General features: G+C 41.4%; 1 protein-coding gene across 2 annotated transcripts in view; it reads right to left on the bottom strand.

The window, feature by feature from the left end:
* MAP2K5 (mitogen-activated protein kinase kinase 5) overlaps positions 1–19858 on the bottom strand; it is a 241509-nt gene that overhangs the window by 196781 nt on the left and 24870 nt on the right. For both annotated transcript variants that reach the window (XM_038767364.1, XM_038767365.1), the window contains exons 4-6: positions 12087–12156; positions 1630–1670; positions 544–611 (exon numbers count right to left, since the gene is read on the bottom strand). In XM_038767364.1, coding sequence (XP_038623292.1) covers positions 544–611; positions 1630–1670; positions 12087–12156 — 179 coding nt within the window. The remainder of the gene's footprint in view (positions 1–543; positions 612–1629; positions 1671–12086; positions 12157–19858) is intronic.

Genomic DNA, 19858 nt, shown 5'->3' with positions numbered 1-19858 from the left:
GAACAGCCACCAAAGCCTTCACGGAACAGACTTGACAAGCTACAGAAAACCCTCTGTTCCTCACCATCCGGTCAAGAGGCAAGTGAGCAATGAGCTCCCCAAAGAAAAGGAACAAGAGAGAAGCACCGCGTATGGAGACCACCTGCAGGTGGGAGACATTAAGCTCCTCATGGCCAGGGATTGCCTCGACCAATTCTACTGTACTGTACTTTCCCAAACGTTTACAGAAAACGCTCAATAAATACCACTGATTAGCCTTTCTTAATATCCTGACCCACTCATTCTTAAAAAATATCCAAAGAACATGGAAGTACAATTATAATCCAAAGCTATATCAAGACAAAAAAAGAAATTTGCATCACACCATTTCTTAGTCAATTTCAGTCTAATTTAGTCTTTCTACATGGATGTCTATATGCTCGGTCCACGTGTGGCTGAGCAGATATAACTGTTGAAGTTTTGAAGTTTCTTTCTATTAATTATCCTCCGATTTCTTCTTAAAGAGAAATCCCAGGTAGGCACCCATCAATTACAGACTCTCACCTATTGCCCGGAAGTGACTCTGAGATTGTTGGGCTGCTATGATGAGAGGGCCCGGCGCGTGTGTTCACCTACAGGCAAAGGAAAAAGAAAAAAAAAATCTTTATCAGGCATTTGTGTTGAAAGGACACGGTTCTAATTAACCTGTAATCTGCCATAAATTTCTCATTTCACTATGAAGGTTAATTAGCTTGTTGCTAGGCCCGCCCATGGTTGGGAGCCTATTCATTATGTAGGTTACTGTGCTACATTACCCGACGCCCGACGCACTGCTCTCTAAGCCCTTTACGCTTTAAAATGCCTATTTAAACTACCCTGGGACGAAGGAATAAACAGAGAAAGAAGATGCCATCATTCTCTTGCTCTGGGGGTGGGGGTCGAAAATGATGAAAAGTTCATAAAGGGCACAGATGACTTTCCCTTAAAGAACGCAGCCAATGTTAATGAGTGGTGAGATCAGGATCTTAGGCCCTCTGCTTCTGCCAGAAATTAGGGCCAGAAGTCCCGGATCCCATTGACTGCTTTAAAACTCATAGAAATGCCCTACTAAACTAGCCTGGCTGAATGAAGAGTGGGGTGCGAGTAATTAATTTTGAAATGGCTTAAGAGCAGAAGAGAATCGTTGCCCTTTCAAGTAGCAGCTTTATTCTGTGACACAGAATTTGGGAAATGTAACCAAGCGCCCCCCAAAAATAACATTTATTTTTGGGATAAATGAAATCAAAATAAGAGAATGATGCCATGGGGTACTACTGTTCTATGTTTGAAAAGGTTTCTAGCAATTAACTGGTGAAATACATTCAACGTTCGTCTCTCTCAAGGCAATGTTTGGGTGGTGGGGGGGTGTCAGAGTTAAGAAATTTATGAGCATAAAACTTAAACCCCCAAAAGATTGCACTTTAAAAAGCCCTGCATCCTAACATATAGATATTAAGCATATATTACCGATGAATTTCTCCACCACCCCCATTTAAAAAAATACTGCTTGTCAGAGCCCGAGAAAACGCAGTTTTATTTGACATTTCAATAAGTGGAACACAGCATTACAAATCCATCTAACTTTACTGAAACAATTATTGAAATTCGTACCTTCAGGCCATGTATGTTCCGTTTCCCAGGAGGCTTGCAGGCTGAAACAGTAATTGACTAAATTGTAGAACACATCAGGGCCATTTACAAATTTGCTCAAAATGAATCGTTTAAAAAGAAATGAGGGTGACACCAAAATTAGCAGAGAGAAATGATTGAAAAGTGGCTCCCAAGACCCAAAGTGGGAAATATGAACCAGGGTTTTTAACTTGCAGGAGTGAGCATTTATAAATGCAAAGAGCTTTCTGACACCACTAGTATAAATTCCAATTTCTGCTTAAAACAAAACTAAATCAACTTAACAGAGTTAAAATGATTAGATTTCTTTCCTAATTCAAATTTCAGCCATATCTTTCCCACTCTGTAATACTGTTTCCCCTATTTAAATCACTTAAAAAAAAAGCAGAGTTTAAGAAACACATTCCATGATGGAATTAGTCAAGTTTGGAAGTAAGTTTCCTTTAGGCTTAAATAGATACATTATATTAGAACGGTTATTTCATTGACTTATAAATCTTTGGTAGCCAGTTAAATTTACGGCCAAACAGAAAGTATTACGAGAAAAGAAATGATAATTTCCTGATACCTTCTTGAACTACAGGTTAGCACTTTCCCTATTCAGCAGATGCTTCTTCATCAAACATTAAAAAACAAAAGCTTCTGGCTCCATGTTATGGACTGTTTCCATTTGAAAACTACAGAGGTCTACAAATTGTATGTTAAGGGGCTGTCAATTTTGATTGATTGTTGTGGGAAGGATGAATTTGATTTTTTTCCATCTCAGATGCACATGTATTTTACCTCTTTCTGACAGGAGGAAATAGAGCTGTTTTTTAATAAAAGTAATGGTCCAAATGAGTAATAATTACTAAACAGATCGGATCCGTCTTAATTTGATATATTTTAAGGCAAATTAAAATAAGCCCTATTGTTCCCCAATAAGGAACCCTTCCCCACACACTAATTTGGGTATTTTTTAAATTTTCCTCTTAGGTATTTCAAATTTACTTTCTTTTTTATGGAAATTAGCCTTTTGATCAAAGTAGTAAGTGCATATGCCTACTGCTAGCTTCTCAAGGACCCATCAATACTATCTACCAGCACTCATGGCTGTTCCATATGAAGTGCCCTGGGTAACACATACTTCATTAAATAAGTGTGTTGTTTACCAGGTACAACGGAAAAGCTTTGGCTCTCTCTGCAACAGATCTCTGACAAATTATCGCCTGGGGAACAGTGACACGTACTTTGTTATCTCTAGGTGGTGGCAAGCTGGGGATATGAAGGAGTACGCCTTTTCACATTTTTTTCCTTACATTTAAGGCATAATTTTTAGGGATTCTCCGTATGCAACCACCGCTCTGGGGGAAAACATACCAAAAACTAAGTTTTGGGGAATAAATATTAACGCCATCTGACCCCTCGTCTCGGCCACTCGAGAGGGCCAAGGACCACTGGTCGTTGCCCCAGAAGTCGGTTAGTCAATCGTATTTTATTGAGCGCTTACTGTGTGCACAGCACTGTTCTAAGCTCCTGGGAGAGTACAATATAGCAAACCACTCAATCCCTCAGGCAAGGAGTCAAAGGACCAGGATTCTAATCCTGGCTCTTCCACTTGTCTGCCAGTGACCTTGGGCAAGTCACTTAATTTCTCTGTGCCTCAGTTAACTCATCTGTAAAATGGGGATGAAGACCGTGAGCCCCATGTGGGACAACCTGATTACCTTGTATCTACCCCAGTGCTTAGAACAGTGCTTGGCACATAGTAAGCGCTTAACAACTACCATCATCATCATCTCATCTGTAAAATGGGGACTGTGACACCCACGTGGGACATGAACTGAGTCCAACCTGATTAGCTTGTATCTACCCCAATGCTTAGCATGCTTGAGAAGCAATGTGGCTTAGTGGCAAGAGCACGGGCTTGGGAGTCAGAGGACGTGGGTTCTAATTCCACCTCCACCACTTGTCTGCTGTGTGACCCTGGGTAAGTCACTTAACTTTGTGCCTCCGTTCCCTCATCTGTAATATGGGGATTAGGACTACGAGCCCCACGTGGGACAACCTGATAACCTTGTTTCTACCCCAGCGCTTAGAACAGTGCTTGGCACATAGCAAGCACTTAACAAATACCATCATTATTATTACATTGCCTGCCACATGGTAAGATAATACCTTTTAAAAAATGAACAAATAACCAAAAAAAAAGAGACAGAGAAATTGTGCAACTCTGATCTACCTTTTCATAGTTTTTCTATTGCCAGTCTTGGAGCCATTTTAATTTTGCTATGAGGTTTCTACAGATTTACTCTGAGACAGTCAGAGTCCCTCTTTCAAGTGGCCTTCCAGGATTAGGAATCTTTTTTATAATCTCTGTTTCATGAGATGCAAGCCAATTAAGTAATGTTGCCCTGTTTGAATTGGGATGACATGAATTTCCATGGGTACAACAAAGAGAGCTAGGGTGGGATAACATGAATTTCAATGGGTACAACAAAGAAAGCTAGGGAAGCAATAAAGATTGGAAAGATGACTACAGTTTAAGCCTTCAGCTTTTCTCCGTGTGATAGTTTAAAAACTAGAGCAGAACTTTGTATAAGGAATTCACAGGGCATCATTTCAATGGAAAGATGCTACTTTTTATCCCTCCCCTACTTTGAGGTAAATGGGCACTTCCTTAAAATGTGATTCCTTGTAGCACTCTGTTCATAATAATTGTAGCACTGGTTAAGCACGTACGTGCAGAGCACTGTATTAATCTGTCAAAGATACTTATTGAGCACTTGTGTGCAGAGCAGTACTAAGGCTGGGGTCGATGCAAAATGGGCAGACTGGATCCAGTCTCTGTCCCACATGGGGCTCAAAGTCTTCAGACAGAACGTGAAATTTGATTTCAAGGAAGAAATGTTTGCTCTACACTGTTACTCACAAGAATCTCAGTTCCCTGTTGTGTGTTCCTGCCGTCCTTAGCAGGGATTTTGGAATGAGGACTCAGTAGCTTTAGGGAAAGTCGACATTTTCTGTTTCCTTCTCAAGTTTAAGGAGAGGGTTGATGAAAGATAAGCAAGGGCAGCAAGAAGGTAAGGTTAAGTTCAGATCTGACACATGGGAAAAACAAACCCACTACGACTCAGAGAGAAACTCACAGGGACACACAGAAACACAGGAAAACATCCTAGAGGGCAGCAGAAAAGTAGACCCAGAGGCACACAAACATATAGACAAGGTGAGGGAGTTACCTTAGTAATAATAATAATGATGGTATTTGTTAAGCGCGATGTGCCAGGCACTGTATTAAGCACTGGGGTAGGTAGAAGGAAACCAAGTTGTCCATGTGGGGCTCAGTGTCTCAACACCCATTTAAAGATGAGGAAACTAAGGCCCAGAGAAGTGAAATGATTTGCCCAAGATCACACAGCAGACAAGTGGCAGAGTCGGGATTAGGACTCATGATCGTCTGACTCCCAGGCCTGGGCTCTAGCCACTATGCCATGCTGCTCTTCATTCATTCATTCATTCAATCGTATTTATTGAGCAGTTATTGTGTGCAGAGCATTGTACTAAGTGCTTGGAAAGTACAATTTGGCAACAGCATTTCATGCCTGAACAAATACTTTTAAACCACCGTAACTGCCATTGCTATGACGGATTCACATTTAAATGGTTTTGTAAGTAAAAAAGATAAAAATGTTGTGGAATTTTACATTTGTGCATTTTGTAGTTCCTTGTAGTTCCTTTGCATTAAAGAGAGGTCTGAATATGGCTTCTTCTCCCGCTCCTATTGCTTACAAGACCTTAAGAGTCTCATTATCCATTTTAAGTACAAAGAGCCTTGATTGATTGGTGGAAGGCTCAAATGCCGGTCAAAAATAGGATTTTTGATAAAATGACTGAGCCCTTCCAAACATAAATTCCTTGTTCTTAATGACTCGAGTGATGTGACACTGATTTCCATTACAAGACATCTTCCAAAAACACGATTATGTTAAATAAGGTTTAACTTGCACTGCATATTTTAATTGTTTATGGTGCCTCAGCTACTGAACAAGAGTCTTTCTCCAAAACAATCATGCACTGGTGAATTTGGGAGGGGACAATGTGTTGAGAATTTTCAGGTGATTTTTCCTTTCTTCTTCCTACCCAAGGATTTCACTGAGGGGAACACACCACTTGAATGCAGGTTCTTTCAGGATTAAACTGTGCCTGAGCCACTCACCAGCTGATTGGTCAAGGGAAAAATCACAACCTCTTGATCATAAGTTTTTCTCAATCTCCTAATCTTGTCGGCCACACTCATGGGTGTTGTGGGGAACCGGCTACACGGGGCTAGGAAAATATGACTAGTGGTTCTACATATTCTGTATTTACACATATAACTGTCCCACTTTTTTCCTTACCCCAAACAGGAGAGGAGCTATTATGTGGGGCATTAAAGTACAATGAAAAGGAGAGCAGAAGAAAATGGAGAAGCAAAAAAGCAGGAAAGGAGGGGGGAAGGAAAAGAGGGCATTTGCGACTGCATCTCATTTCTATCACACTCTTCCAACAGCTGCGTAAAACAGGTACTCAATGAATTACAGTAACTCCCACCCCTTCTCCTCTACCTTATGCAGAACATTCCTTGTTCCAAGAAGAAATGCTCTACCACCTGCTTATCAGTGGTGTTTTAGCATTCTGACACCCCTTCTCTACCCTGGTGCACACACTCATGTTTCTAAGAAGAAATTCTCCTGTAGCATGAGCCTTTATTTGGGGCTTTAATTCATTCTGACTCACCTCCTCTTATCACAGTGGGTATGTGCTGCTATTGGTACATTAAAAAAAATCATTCTTTATTTCTTCAAGTGGGGGTGGAGTGGGGAGGATTATGCAATGGAAGCAATTATTCATTCATTCAATCGTATTTATTGAGCGCTTACTGTATGCAGAGCACAGTACTAAGCACTTGGGAAGTACAAGTTGGCAACACAGAGAGACGGTCCCTATCCAACAACGGGCTCACAGTCTAGAAGGGGGAGACAGACAACAAAACAAAACGTGGAAAAATGTCAAGTCATCAGAATAAATATAAAGCTAGATGCACATCATTAACAAAATAAATAGAATAGTAAATATGTACAAATAAAATAGAGTAATAAATCTGTACAAACATATATACAGGTACTGTGGGGAGGGGAAGGAGGTAGGATGGGGGAGGGGGAGGAGGAGAGGAAAAAGGGGGCTCAGTCTGGGAAGGCCTCCTGGAGGAGGTGAGCTCTCTGAATATGGTACTAGTTATCTTCAGGAGCTGAGGATTCCTTTTACAAATGAGGAGTCATTTGCCTTAAACCAGAGACAATCCTTTTAGATATTGGTCAACAAACCAGGACATTAATTTTTTTTAAAATCACTATAACAGTGACATCAGATAGACTGTAAACTCATTATGGGCAGGGACCATGTCAGCTAACTCTGTTGCATTACATTCCCCCAAGCACAACTCCTTACTCTCGGCTTCAAGGCTCTCCATCACCTCGCCCACTCCTACCTCACCTTCTCTCCTTCTATAGCCCAGCCTGCACCCTCTGCTCTTCTGCAGCCGCTAACCTCCTCACCGTACCTCGTTCTTGCCTGTCCTGCCGTCGACCCCCGGCCCACGTCCTTCCCCTGGCCTAGAATGCCCTCCCTCCATGCATCTGCCAAGCTAGCCCTCTTCCTCCCTTCAAAGCCCTACTGAGAGCTCACTTCCTCCAGGAGGCCTTCCCAGACTGAGCCCCCTTTTTCCTCTCCTCCTCCCCATTCCCTCCGGCCTACCTCCTTCCCCTCCCCACAGCACCCGTATATATATTTGAACAGGTTTATTACTCTATTTATTTTACTTGTACATATTTACTATTTATTTTGTTAATGATGTGCATATAGCTTTAATTCTATTTGTTCTGACAATTTGACACCTGTCTACATATTTCGTTTTGTTGTCTTTCTCCCCCTTCAAGACTGACAGCCCGTAGTTGGGTAGTGACCCTCTTTATGTGTTGCCGACTTGTACTTCCCAAGCGCTTAGTACAGTGCTCTGCACACAGTAAGCGCTCAATAAATACGATTGAATGAATGAATGAATGCTTTGCACATAGGATATGCTCAACAAATATCATTGATTGATTTGGCCAATGTTGTGTTGTTACTGTGAAGCAATGAGACTTTGACATTCTCACTGCAAATACCTCCAAGATGCCTACCTCAATTATCCTCTCCTTTCCCCAGCTCCCTCTCCCTTCTGCGTCACCTGTGCATTTGAATATGTGATCTTTGAGCATTTGGTATTCATCCATCCTCAGCCCCACAGCACCTATGTACATATCTATAAATTATTCATATTAATGTCTGTCTCCCTCTTTAGACTGCAAGCTCACTGTGGGCATGAAATGTGTCTACAAACTTTCCCAAGCTCTCAGTGCAGTGCTCTGCACACAGTAAGCACTCAATAAATACCACTGACTGATTGATTAGACCTCAGAACTGCATTCCTATTCTGTGAATGAAAGGAAGGCTAGAACTATGGTGGAGAAAAGCAGAAAAACAGTTTATTACTGGAAAAGACTACAACTAAATGTGTTCTTTCTGGGAAGAACATACAGAAGAGATTTCAAAAGTGGTTTCCAGCAACAAACTGGATGGAGAGATTGGTTGATATATGGTGCCCAGAGTGTGAGAAATTTGGAGGATCAAAAGGATTTTCTGCCTGAATAGGGGAACTCAATTTTTCAGGCCGGGCATGCTACCCAAGAGAAGGTTATCTCAGAGGGTAGTTAACAGTTATGGGAGGAAAAACAGTGATTGGTGCATGTATGTGGGTACACACTGATGTTGCATGGACTGAAGTTTTATTCTGGGGAGAAGTGGTTTTCTTTGATTTGTTTTGTTTTTAATATCAGAACTGGGGTGGAATAGGCTGTGTCTCAAAAAAGGCAGTTTTGTTTTACTCTGCACGTACCAAAGGCATGCTCAACAACTTTCTCTGGATCCACATAAAAATAATAAAAAATTGTATTTATTGAACACCTACTGTATGCAGAGCTCTGTACTAACCTTTGAGAGAAGGCTCAATGGGAAAGCACTTGGCTCATGTTGACAATTAAAATGCTTAAACACTAGGCTACTCGCCTAATGTTGACAACAGCAATAAGAAGAAACTAATAATAATTGCAAAGTGGGACTGGTAGAGGTGTCGAAACAAATATAATTGATGTAAAACAAAGCCAATTAACATTTTGACGGCTGGGGTGATTCCAGGTACAGTGAGTTCGCCTAAAGTGTATATTTTTACAACACATTTCAGATAGAATGCTTTTAAGGAATTAGGGAATGTTCTTCTGACAACATGCATCTGTCAGGATAGAATGTGATGTCAAAAGAAAAAGTTATATGCTTGCGTGAGGCACAAACCGAAGTTTAACTATTACAAATTTTCCTTCACTCAAGATTCCTCAAGAATGTAACCCTTGTGTTATATAGAACTGACTGTATATGGTTAAATTTTGTAGGGATTCAGACACTCCTATGATGGTCTCAGTTGAGAATATGGCACTCTTGCACATCTGCCACTTTAAATGAACATCTTTAACTCAACAGTAGACAATTAGCCAAAAGTCCACATGATTATAATATTTAAAGACTAAGTCAACATGAGAAATAAATTATTATTGTCGATAATTAAGACTGAATCCTACAAATTTCTCAAGTTTTGTTGAGGTATTGCCTGGAGGCAGGTGGATGATTAGACAACTTCTTTAGGGCCCATCTTTTCTATTCCTTAGGATTCCCTTAGGTCAGTCTGACCTACAACCTGACAAATAAGCATGAACTCACAGGTCCTATGACAAAACAAATAAAGTATGACAAACTGAAACCAAATATGAAATGAAATCCGAAGCGGTGATACAGAATTCTTCACGACTATCAAGGCTCATTGTATCACTTAAGAGAATGGTCATAAAGTGAAGCAAGAATTGGTAGAGCTCTATAGGTTGACAAGAACTTTTACTTGAGGAAAGCTTTTAGTAAAGACACCTTCCCTGCACTGGGCCACTGCACATTTTGAGAATCACTGTCATGCCTTGTAGGATACATTAAAAACTCAGATTTTTTTCTTTTCTGAATCCAGGTCTCCTCTTGGAGCCAGCAAGTTTCTTCTGAGATCTTGTTAGTGTAAGGCTCCTGTTGGTTAATTGCCCAATTCAAACTTCAGAGAGCTACAAGTAATGAAAGTCTCGAATGTTTAATTGGAAAACTCATCCTATGATTATTTGTACCGTTTCAGTTAACTAGGATGACTTTAATTTTTAATTATTTTAATTAATTTATTGCTGGAAGATTTACTTGGGAGAATTTAAACGTTTTCCATTTCATCAATGGCTGGAAATTGATAACATCTACATGAATGAGTGGATATGTGTAATTAAACCAGCCTTGTAAGCCATAATTCACACTATAAGAAAATTCTGCGTACTTCCAGGGTTCCTTCAATGTGGTATGTTTGTCCTGGGCTTAAACAACATTCACCTCCCCACCCAAAACCATAGCACTTATGTCCATATCTGGAATTTATTTATTTCTATTAATGTCTGTCTCCCCCTCTAGATTGTAAGCTCATTGTAGGCAATGAATGTGTCCATTTTTTCATGTATTGTACTCTCCCAGGTGCTACTACAGTGTTCTGCACACAGTAAGTGCTTAATAAATACAACTGACTGACTTTGGAAAGATTAGGCATTTAAGCCAAATGGGAATGACCCTTGGGCTATTTTTCATTTTTCTATCACAAATGACAACAACCCCTGATCCGGTCACTTCTGCTGCACTTGGCGATTGATTAATTAATTTGTATTTACTGAGCACTTCCTTTGTTCAGAGCACTTTACTAAGCACTTGGGAGAGAGTATAATACAACACTCCCTGCCCAAAGTGAGCTTACAGGCTAAAGAGGGGGGAAACAGACATTAAAAGAAATAAATTATGGATATGTACATAAGTGTTGTGGGGTTGGTGAGGGAGAGAGGACAAAGCGAGTGAGTCAAGGTGCAGCAGAAGGCCATGGAAAAAGAGGGAAGGAGGGCTTAGTCAGGGAAGGCGTCTTGGAGGATGTGTGTGTGCAGAGGCCCAGGTGGGAGGCCTGCAGCGGGTCTACGAGGGTCCGCCCTGGTTGTTCTGCCCAGCATGAAGCTGCCTCTGGCAGAACACGTCTTTCACGCTTGCATCCTTCAAAGGGCTGCCTTGCCCACAACGAGCTTCCAGGCTACAAGGGGAGACTCGAAATCCCTCCCCCTCAAGCAAAGGGTGACCTACCCAGATAGAACACCAAGAGGACCCTCCTTGGGAGAGCCAGTTTTCACCCCCTCGAGTTGTTGGTGGAGTGTATTTGAGGTTGGTCTTCAATACACCAGCATGATAGCCAGCTAATGTGGGCAGTGGAAGACAGTGGGGTCTGGGGCTCACAGCCCTCGTTGCTGGCATGCTGCTATAACTTAAGCCAGAAATGGGTCTGGCGCCTTCAAACTCTTAAAACCCACAGCACTTAAATCCTTATCTGAAATTTATTTATTTCTATTAATGTCTGTCCCTCTAGACTGTAATCTCACTGTGAGCAGAGAACGTCTGTTTATTGTTATATTGTTCTCTCCGAAGTGCTTACTACAGTACTGCGCATGCAGTAAGTGCTTGATAAATACGACAATGAATGAAAGAATGAATGAATGGGATGGGCTTCACCCCTGTAGCCCTCTGTGCCCCAGAAAGGACATTAATCGATTAGTTGCATTTACTGAGTGTTTACTGGGTACAGGGGCACTATACTAAGCACTTGGGAGATTACAATATAACAGAGTTGGCAGACACATGCCCTGCCCATACTGCTCACAATCTAGAGGGGGAGACATGGCGGGTAGTGATGCAAGAGTGCGTGGGAACTGTGCTCTCTAAGAGTGTCAGTTCCTTGAATATGTTCCTGGTCCTGAAATCAAGTTCACCAATGGACCACCCTGCTAAAATGGCCACCAAAATCTCTATAATTTCATGAATTTTCACATTTAGAACCATTTAATCCTACATCTAACTCTGGCTAAAAACACACCTCAGGTAATAATGGCAGAATCCATCATACACTTTGTCAACATTCAGAATTATTCATCCACATTGGCTCTGAATGCAAACTCCACCAACAAGGAGTTGAGGCATCCATAAATGTGGATTTTGAAAACAAAATGCAATCTAGTTAGTTTAATTTACTCTAGCAAATGAGATACTTTATCTGCCATAACTATAATATACTTGCAATCTCCACAATAATGAATGCTTCCCTTTTTTTTTCAAATTAGGAGTTAAACATCATGTTATGTGCATTTAAACCTTTGGAAAGCATAACTGTTGATGAAGCAGTTTACTGAAATAATCATTGTTGATTAGAATTGGTTAAACATTACCTCTTGGAAATATCTGCAAAGGCTCTATTAACTGTCCATTTACTTGCTGTTCCATTACTGTGGAATAATACTGCAAAGAGATTACAGAAGGAGATTACTCAGTAATGTATGAATATTGGAATGGATACTTGTGGGTTGTTTAATTCCGAGTACTTTTTGAAATTGTGGTTGTACATATCAGCCTTGAGGATACTTTTTTCCCCTACTGGCCCATCCAAATGGCAATGGTGAATGTGGAGGGTTGGAAGCCTGGTCCAATGTGTACTACTCCAGATGGAATGGTAATTTATCTTTCAAAGCAAAAACGTTGATTAAGGTTTTAGCTGGGGATGTGATTTCTGGTAAAGTGTTTTAGAAAGCCATGTTTTAAAGATGCTATAAAACGTTTTTTTAAGGCAATTTCTCAGATTGCTTTCTTGAAAATTCACCTTTTTTGCATTTTGTAAATAAAGATGCACACACCAAACACATGGGATTTTCCCCTATGCTACTAAATGAAATGAATGCTAAATGCACAGGTAGATACAACTCTATTTTTAAATGTATACAGGAGTACGACACAAGAATCGCCCGGACGCACAGACGAACAGGTTGTTACGGGTTGCCAGGAGACAAAAAGATTAAGTAATAGTGTAAACTCTCAAGCTCAAATATCTTTACAGGAATACCCTATAAAAACTGGGTCACACTCCTAGAAAACACGATGGTACTGTGATCTGTGCTTGCCCCCTGACCCACGGAACCTGGTATCTAAAACCCAATCCATGCCTGGTTCAGCCCTCTGCGACCCGCTATATTTTTCTTTGTTTGACCTTGATCGTAGCAACAGCCTTTGCTGCAAACACTACACCTGCCCATCATCGATAATGAACATTTGTCGAGTGTACCGTGCTAAGTCTTTGGACAATACAGATTAAACAAATGACACATTCCCTCACTGTCAAGAAGCTTACCTTCCAATGGGGGAGACAAACAAGCTGGGAATGGGAAGGGAAAGGTGAGAGGCATTGGCAGCAACATGTAATGCTTCCATCCTGCCCTCCCCCTGTTCCCATTGCTGGTGTTAGGGCAACCAGACAGTGTTACAAATGGGAAAGAGAAAGAGGGTTCCGCTGGGGTTTGTGGGGGGCAATGCTGCATGTTCAGTTTGTGATGGTGGGAGCTGGCACCAATAGGATTGGTTGGGAAAAAAAATACTGAAGCTTGGGGATGAACTTGGTGTAGCGCACAGGCCTGGGAGTCAGAAGGTCATGGGTTCTAATCCCAGCTCCGCCACTTGTCTGCTGTGTGAACTTGGGCAAATCGCTTCACTTCTCTGGGCCTCAGTCACCTGATCTGTAAAATGAGGATCACAACTTTGATGCCTACGTGAGACAAGGGATTGTGTCCAACACAATTTACTTGTACCCATGCTAGTGCTTAGTACGGTGTCTGGCACATAGTGAACACTTAAATACCATCATCATTATTATTATTATTAGGGTGCAGCGGGCAGGGAGAGAAAAACTATTGGAGGAATGATTCAGAAGGAATAAGGGGAACAGGAGCCAATGGATTTAGCAGTGTTTTGCTACTTCATCAGGGCTGGGGCAAATGGGCCAACAGCGTAGGACGTAACCCCAGGTAGACTACAATATGCAATATGCCTGTACCTTTCATATTTTAATATTTTGATGTCATTCATTCAATTGCATTTATTGAACACTTACTGTGTGCAGAGCACTGTACTCTGTCGACCAATGTCGACAATTTTCCCTCAAGAATCACTGCCAAATGCACTCAAAGAGGAAGTTTGTGAAATTACACATCTTTCATGACCCTGGTATAAACTATTCAATAGGTTTTCTTTGAATTAAACTGTTCATTCCACTTGTCTATGCCCTCACAAGGTCCATGTTAGGTAGATTTTGTGTGATTTATCTGGAGAGAGGCCCTACCTTTTCAAATCCGCTAATGATGGACATGGTGAAGCAGCATGGCCTAGTGGAAAGAGCACGGGCCTCAGTATCAGAGGACCTGGGTTCTAATACCAGCTCTGCAAATTGCTTGCTTCATGATCTTGGGCAGGTCACTTAATTTCTCTGGGCCTCAGTTCCCTCATTTGCAAAATGTGGATTAAATACCTGTTCTCCCTCCTACTTGGGACTCCTACTCCTCCTCCTACATGGGACTGTGCACCCCACGAGGGACAGGAATTGTGTGCAACAACTTGTACCTATCCCAGTGTTTACCCATAGAAAGTGCTTAAATGCCATAAAAAAATGTTCCCTGTAAAGAACTATGTCCTGGGGGAAAGTGCACTTGCCTGGCTGAGAGTCAGAGAACCTGGTTTGCTTGCTGTGTGTCCTTGGGCAAGCCATTTTACTTCTCTGTGCCTCGGTTACCTCAACTGTAAAATGGGGATTAAGACTATGAAGGACAGACACTCTCCAACCTGATTTGCTTGTATCCACCCTAGAGCTTAATACAGTTACTGGCACAAAGGAAGTGCTTAATAAATACCACAGTTATTATTACTATTATTAAATATGAAGGAAGAGATCTGCTGATTAGATGATTTTACATGACAGAGTATTTGGATCTTTGGCATAATGGAGAACGTATTGGCCTTTTAGCAGGCTGGTCGGGATTCAAAGGTTGTGAGATTGAGTCCTACCAGAGTCCTCATTTTTAGAGAAGCAGGCTGGTGTACTGGATAGAGCCTGGGCTTCAGAGTTAAGGTGGCCACAGGTTCTAATCTCAGTGTCACTACTTGTCCGCAGTGTGGCCTTGGGCAAGTCACTTCACTGGGCCTCAGTGACCTCTTCTGTAAAATGGGGATTAAGCCCTGTGAGGGACAGGGACTGTGCCTAACCCAATTTGCATGTATCCAGCCCAGCACTTAGTACAGGCCTGGCTCATAGTAAGCGCTTAACAAATACCATAATTACTACTATTATTAAAGAGCAAACACAGAAAAATGTTGCCTTTTAAATAACTCTACTCCCCCTTCCTCGGGCACTACTTGATGCTAAATGCATACAAGTTAACTTTACCTATGTCGTTTCAAGGCGCCCTATTGAAGGATTACTAATTGCTGATATCAAAGAACCTCACCAAATATGCTCCACTTATGACTTCATGCACAGGGAAGTCATTTGAACGACAAAGTGATTTTTCAGAAATAGCAGGCCTTGGAGTCCCAATAAATGAGTTCCTCTGACCAACAAAAAATATGACGAAGGTAGAGGTTTTGATTGTCTCTGGTGAAGCCAAGGCAAAAAGGAAATAGGCTTCCGCGTTCCAGAGCCTAAAAGCTCCTAAACACCCAGTACAAACATGCCCTACCTCCTCTCCAGAATATATACCGGAACAAATGCTTTTCGGAAGACTGCGTTCCTTAAGACCACGGGAATACGGCGTTCTCCATTACTCAAACAGTGATGACAAGTAAATGAAATATCAATCATGTAAGCTGTCAACCTTTTGGGACAGCAATAACTGTTAACAAGTAGTCTGGAAAAATTGTCCGAAAATGACTTGTCCCCTGCACATGAGTGTTTGAGGTTTCCATGGAAAATTAAGATGCCAGTGGCTATTTGAAACATTGCTCAGGTATTCTTTTTAATGGAAAATTTGCCAGTTATTGATCCACAGCATGTACCCCCTTGCTTTCAGAAGGCTGCAAGCAACTTTCCAATCAGTGACTGTCAAAAAAATTACTGCCTTTTTATACCGATACAAGACAACGATGGTAGTGGAGCCCTCCCCATACTTAATGCTTTTCTTTAATTAACTGCTATGTACAAATCGGTCATTTCGGCTGACACTTCACAACGTTTCCACCCCCCCACCACCACCAAAAAAGATGCAAATAAAATATATTTATGCTTTATTTAACACATTAATTACAGAGTTGTCTGAAAACGGCGCTTGGGGTCAAGTTTGAAAACAAATAACCTCAAATGTAAAGGGTCAAAACAGGTGCAGTGCATTTTTTTCCTACTATAAAACCCTGCATGCATGAAATTGACCTGTTTGCTTACTTTATTTATTCTCCCTTTCATTTTAGATCTTTGCCAAATCAATGGCAAGCTGCAGCAAGCCAACATTCTGGAGGATTTTTTTTTTTTAAACAATCTCTAAGTGTCTTTATTTTCCTAATGGTATCTGCCACAACTGTTTTCTTACGTGGTCTTTATCTGGAGAAGCAGCATGGCTCAGTGGGAAGAGCACAGGCTTTGGAGTCAGAGGTCAAGGGTTCAACTCCCGGCTCCGCCAATTGTCAGCTGTGTGACTTTGGGTAAGTTACTTAACTTCTCTAAGCCTCAGTTACCTCATCTGTAAAATGAGGATTAAGACTGTGAGCCCCCTGTGGGACAACCTGATCACCTTGTAACCTCCCCAGCACTTAGAACAGTGCTTTGCACATAGTAAGCACTTAATAAATGCCATTATTATTATTATTATCTGGTTGCACTTGGATCTCTGTGACCTTTGGACATTTGATACTCACCACATCCTCAGCCCCACAGAACTTATGTACATACCTATAATCTATTTTCAAATTATTTATATTAATAACTGTCTCCCTTTCAAGACTGCAAGCTCTTCATGGCCAGGAATGGGTCTGCTAACTCTGCTGTACTGTACCCTCCCAAGTACTTAATGCTGTGCTCTGCACAGGGCAAGCACTCAAATACCCTTGATGATGATGATGATCTGCTTGGGCGACATTTCCTAAAAAGGCTATTTGTTCATTTTTCTAATGGCGCAGAAACAAAGAAGCAACCTGTTCTCTGCAGAACAGAGAGGCACTGTAGCCTAGTGGACAGAGCACAAGCCTCAGAGTCAGAAGGACCTGGTTCTAATCCTGGCTCCGCCACCTATCTGCTGTGTGACTTTGGAAAAGTTGCTTAAACTCTCTGTGTCTCAGTTACCTCATCCATAAAATGGGGATTAAGACTGTGACCCGCACATGGGATAGGGACTGTGTCCAACCTGATTTGCTTGGTTTTACTCCAGCGCTTAGTACAGTGCCTGGAACAATGTAAGCACTTAAGAAATACCATTAAAAAAAAGTGTTTGACTCATTATGTTCCTCCTTGACAATGGCAGATTTTCTTACACTGAAATCTGGCACTTGATTCGACTTTCAATGATCTGAGATCTCAGATTGGGCCGACGAAGCTCAGAAATTCAACTAAATCACCATTTGCCTAAAAAAAACCAAACATATTCTGTGCTGGGCACAGATAGAATCTCTCCCTGACTCAGCTAGTTTCCCTCCCTTCCTCTGCCTTAACTCTTCCTGAATCCCAATGCTTTCATTTTCTCCTTTCTTTGTTCACATTCTCTCCCCCGAATGCCTGCCCTATTCTGAAATTAGGCTAAAACCAACTAATCAATCAATCAATCAATCAATCATATTTATTAACTACACTCCAACACTGAGCTTCCTAAAACATTAATCTGAACAAAGTTGAACAAATGCTCTCACATTAACAACTGCAGGGACTCCAACAGGGTTTTCCATTTTTTTTAATCTATTAATAATAATGAACAAAAATTGGGGATTTTGTTAAATACCATGTGCCAAGCGCTGTACCAAGTGCTGGGGTTGATACAAGATAATCAGATCAGGCAGAAGCCCTGCCCCAGAAGAGGTTCACGGTATTAAATCCCCGTTTTAGAGAGGAGGAAACTGAAGCACAGAGAAATTAAGTGACTTGCCCAAGGTCACACAGCAGGCAAGTGGGAGAAGCCAGGATTAGAACCCAGGTTCTCTGATGCTCAGGCTCTTTCCACTAAGCCACACTGCTTCTACTGTTCTAAACTGGTTAGGTGCATGTTGGAGAGAGAATTACGTTGATCCTTTTACACTTGAGATAACATTTTGTACAACCTGGCTAGCCCTTTAAGACATATTTTCTACCATTTAGTGATAGAAAAATAATTTTGAACAACAATGTAAAGGCTTTTCCTCAGAATAAGTTTAGCAGCGGCAATTATAAAATTTCTTTCCTAGCTGAATTCCTTACACAGTCAGTTACATGCTGTAATTGCAGCAATAATCAATAAACTAACCAAGTGTAAGATTAATCAGTTTCATGGCTGCTAATGGAACCTTTTGAACCAGTCTCAGATTAGTTTCAGGGTCCCTCTGAGATGCTCTTCAAAATCCTTAAACAATTTTAATAAGGATGTGACAAAGTTTAGCAGAGTTATCCAAAAATCTAATTAATTTGAAACAGAGGGCCAGATTCAACAAGGGGATAACAAGAACAGTTTTCCTTTGGTTTCTGTATTAAGATTAATCAACAACCTTCCAATTTGTAATGAACCCAATTCAAATTTTCACAGCATAATTCTACAAATTATTTTGGCAGGTTCTGCCCATGGAAAAATCGCCATGGAAAAGATCTGGAGGTCTGGAACAGCAGGGTTCAATTACAAATCACAGATCACGCGTTAAACGGAAGAGAAAATCAAGTCAGCTCCTCATTTTAAGGTCTTAAAATAAAAAAAAAAAATTTGATCTCTGAAGTACCAAGCCTTGGAAGTCAGAACAAACACAAAATATATATAATCTGGACAAGGGACATGAAGCTGTTGTCTTGAAACTACTTTTTCTAGTTCATCGTCAACAATGGAATTTGAGGGCTTATTTTATGCAGACACCGGCCTTGTAAGGTGAGGAATAAGACAACATCCCTCCCCTTAAGGAATTTATTTTATGCTGTCGAGTTGTTCCTACAGGCTCTTGAGAAGAAAAAATAATTCAGAAATTACTATTATTCATTGCGGGGGGGGGGGGGCAGAGGGGGCTCTTGTCTTCTCAAAACCTCTGAGAATTTTGTACTAACGGCAGAATAGTAGTTCCTCCTTGCTGGCTGAAATTGAGGGCATCTTCTTCCTCTTAGTAATGTCATTGGTGCAGTAGTTGATCACGTTCTAAGGAATATTATTTGTATAAAAACTGCTTGGACAGGATCTATTGTTTTTTGGTGGCTTTTTATAGCAATTGTTAAGTACTTACTATGTGCCAAGCACTAGAGCTGGGGTCGAACTGTTCCACATGAGGCTCTCAGTCTAAGTAGCAGGGAGTAGCATTTCATCCAACGTTTTACAGAAACTGAGACACAGAGGAGTGAAGTGACTTGCTCAAGGTCACACAGCAGACAAGTGGTAGAGCCAGGATTAGAACCTGGGCCTTCTGACATCCAGACGCTTGCTCTTTCCACTAGGCCATGCTGCTGCCCTTGAGGCCATCCCCCTGCCCGCCCCCCCATACATACAGTGAAGAGACGGTTAAGGAAAGGTCAGTGCAAGCCTCAAAACTTCAGCCATCATAAATCCAGCAGACCTCAGGAATTATTGCCTTTGGGGAAGGAAAAGGTAAAAAGAATTCTCCCTTGTAGAGCTGTCCATCTATTTCCGGCCCAGTCGGCTCCCACCCAGTTGGAGTATTTCTGTACAGATTTCTTAGAAAGGTGCCAACATTTTTACTTAGAGGGCAAAGCCTAGGATGAGTTAAGCTGTAATTTAAAGCAGATGTGCCTCACGGACTGGTAAGTCAGTGGTATTTGAATGCTTACTGTGGGCAGAGCACTAGCACTAAAGCACTTGGGAGCGCACAATAAAATCGGTAGATACACTCCAGGCCCACGAGGAGCTTACGATCCAGTGGGGGTGACGATAAAATAACCAACACAGTATAAAGATATGAACTTAAGTGCTCTGGAGATGAGGTGAATATCACAGTGCAAGAGAAGCAAGATGCTGTAGTGGAT

The sequence above is a fragment of the Tachyglossus aculeatus genome, chromosome 26, assembly GCF_015852505.1.
Source record: "Tachyglossus aculeatus isolate mTacAcu1 chromosome 26, mTacAcu1.pri, whole genome shotgun sequence".
NCBI classification, from domain to species: Eukaryota; Metazoa; Chordata; class Mammalia; order Monotremata; family Tachyglossidae; genus Tachyglossus; species Tachyglossus aculeatus.
This window is presented reverse-complemented; position numbering and strand designations above follow the sequence as displayed.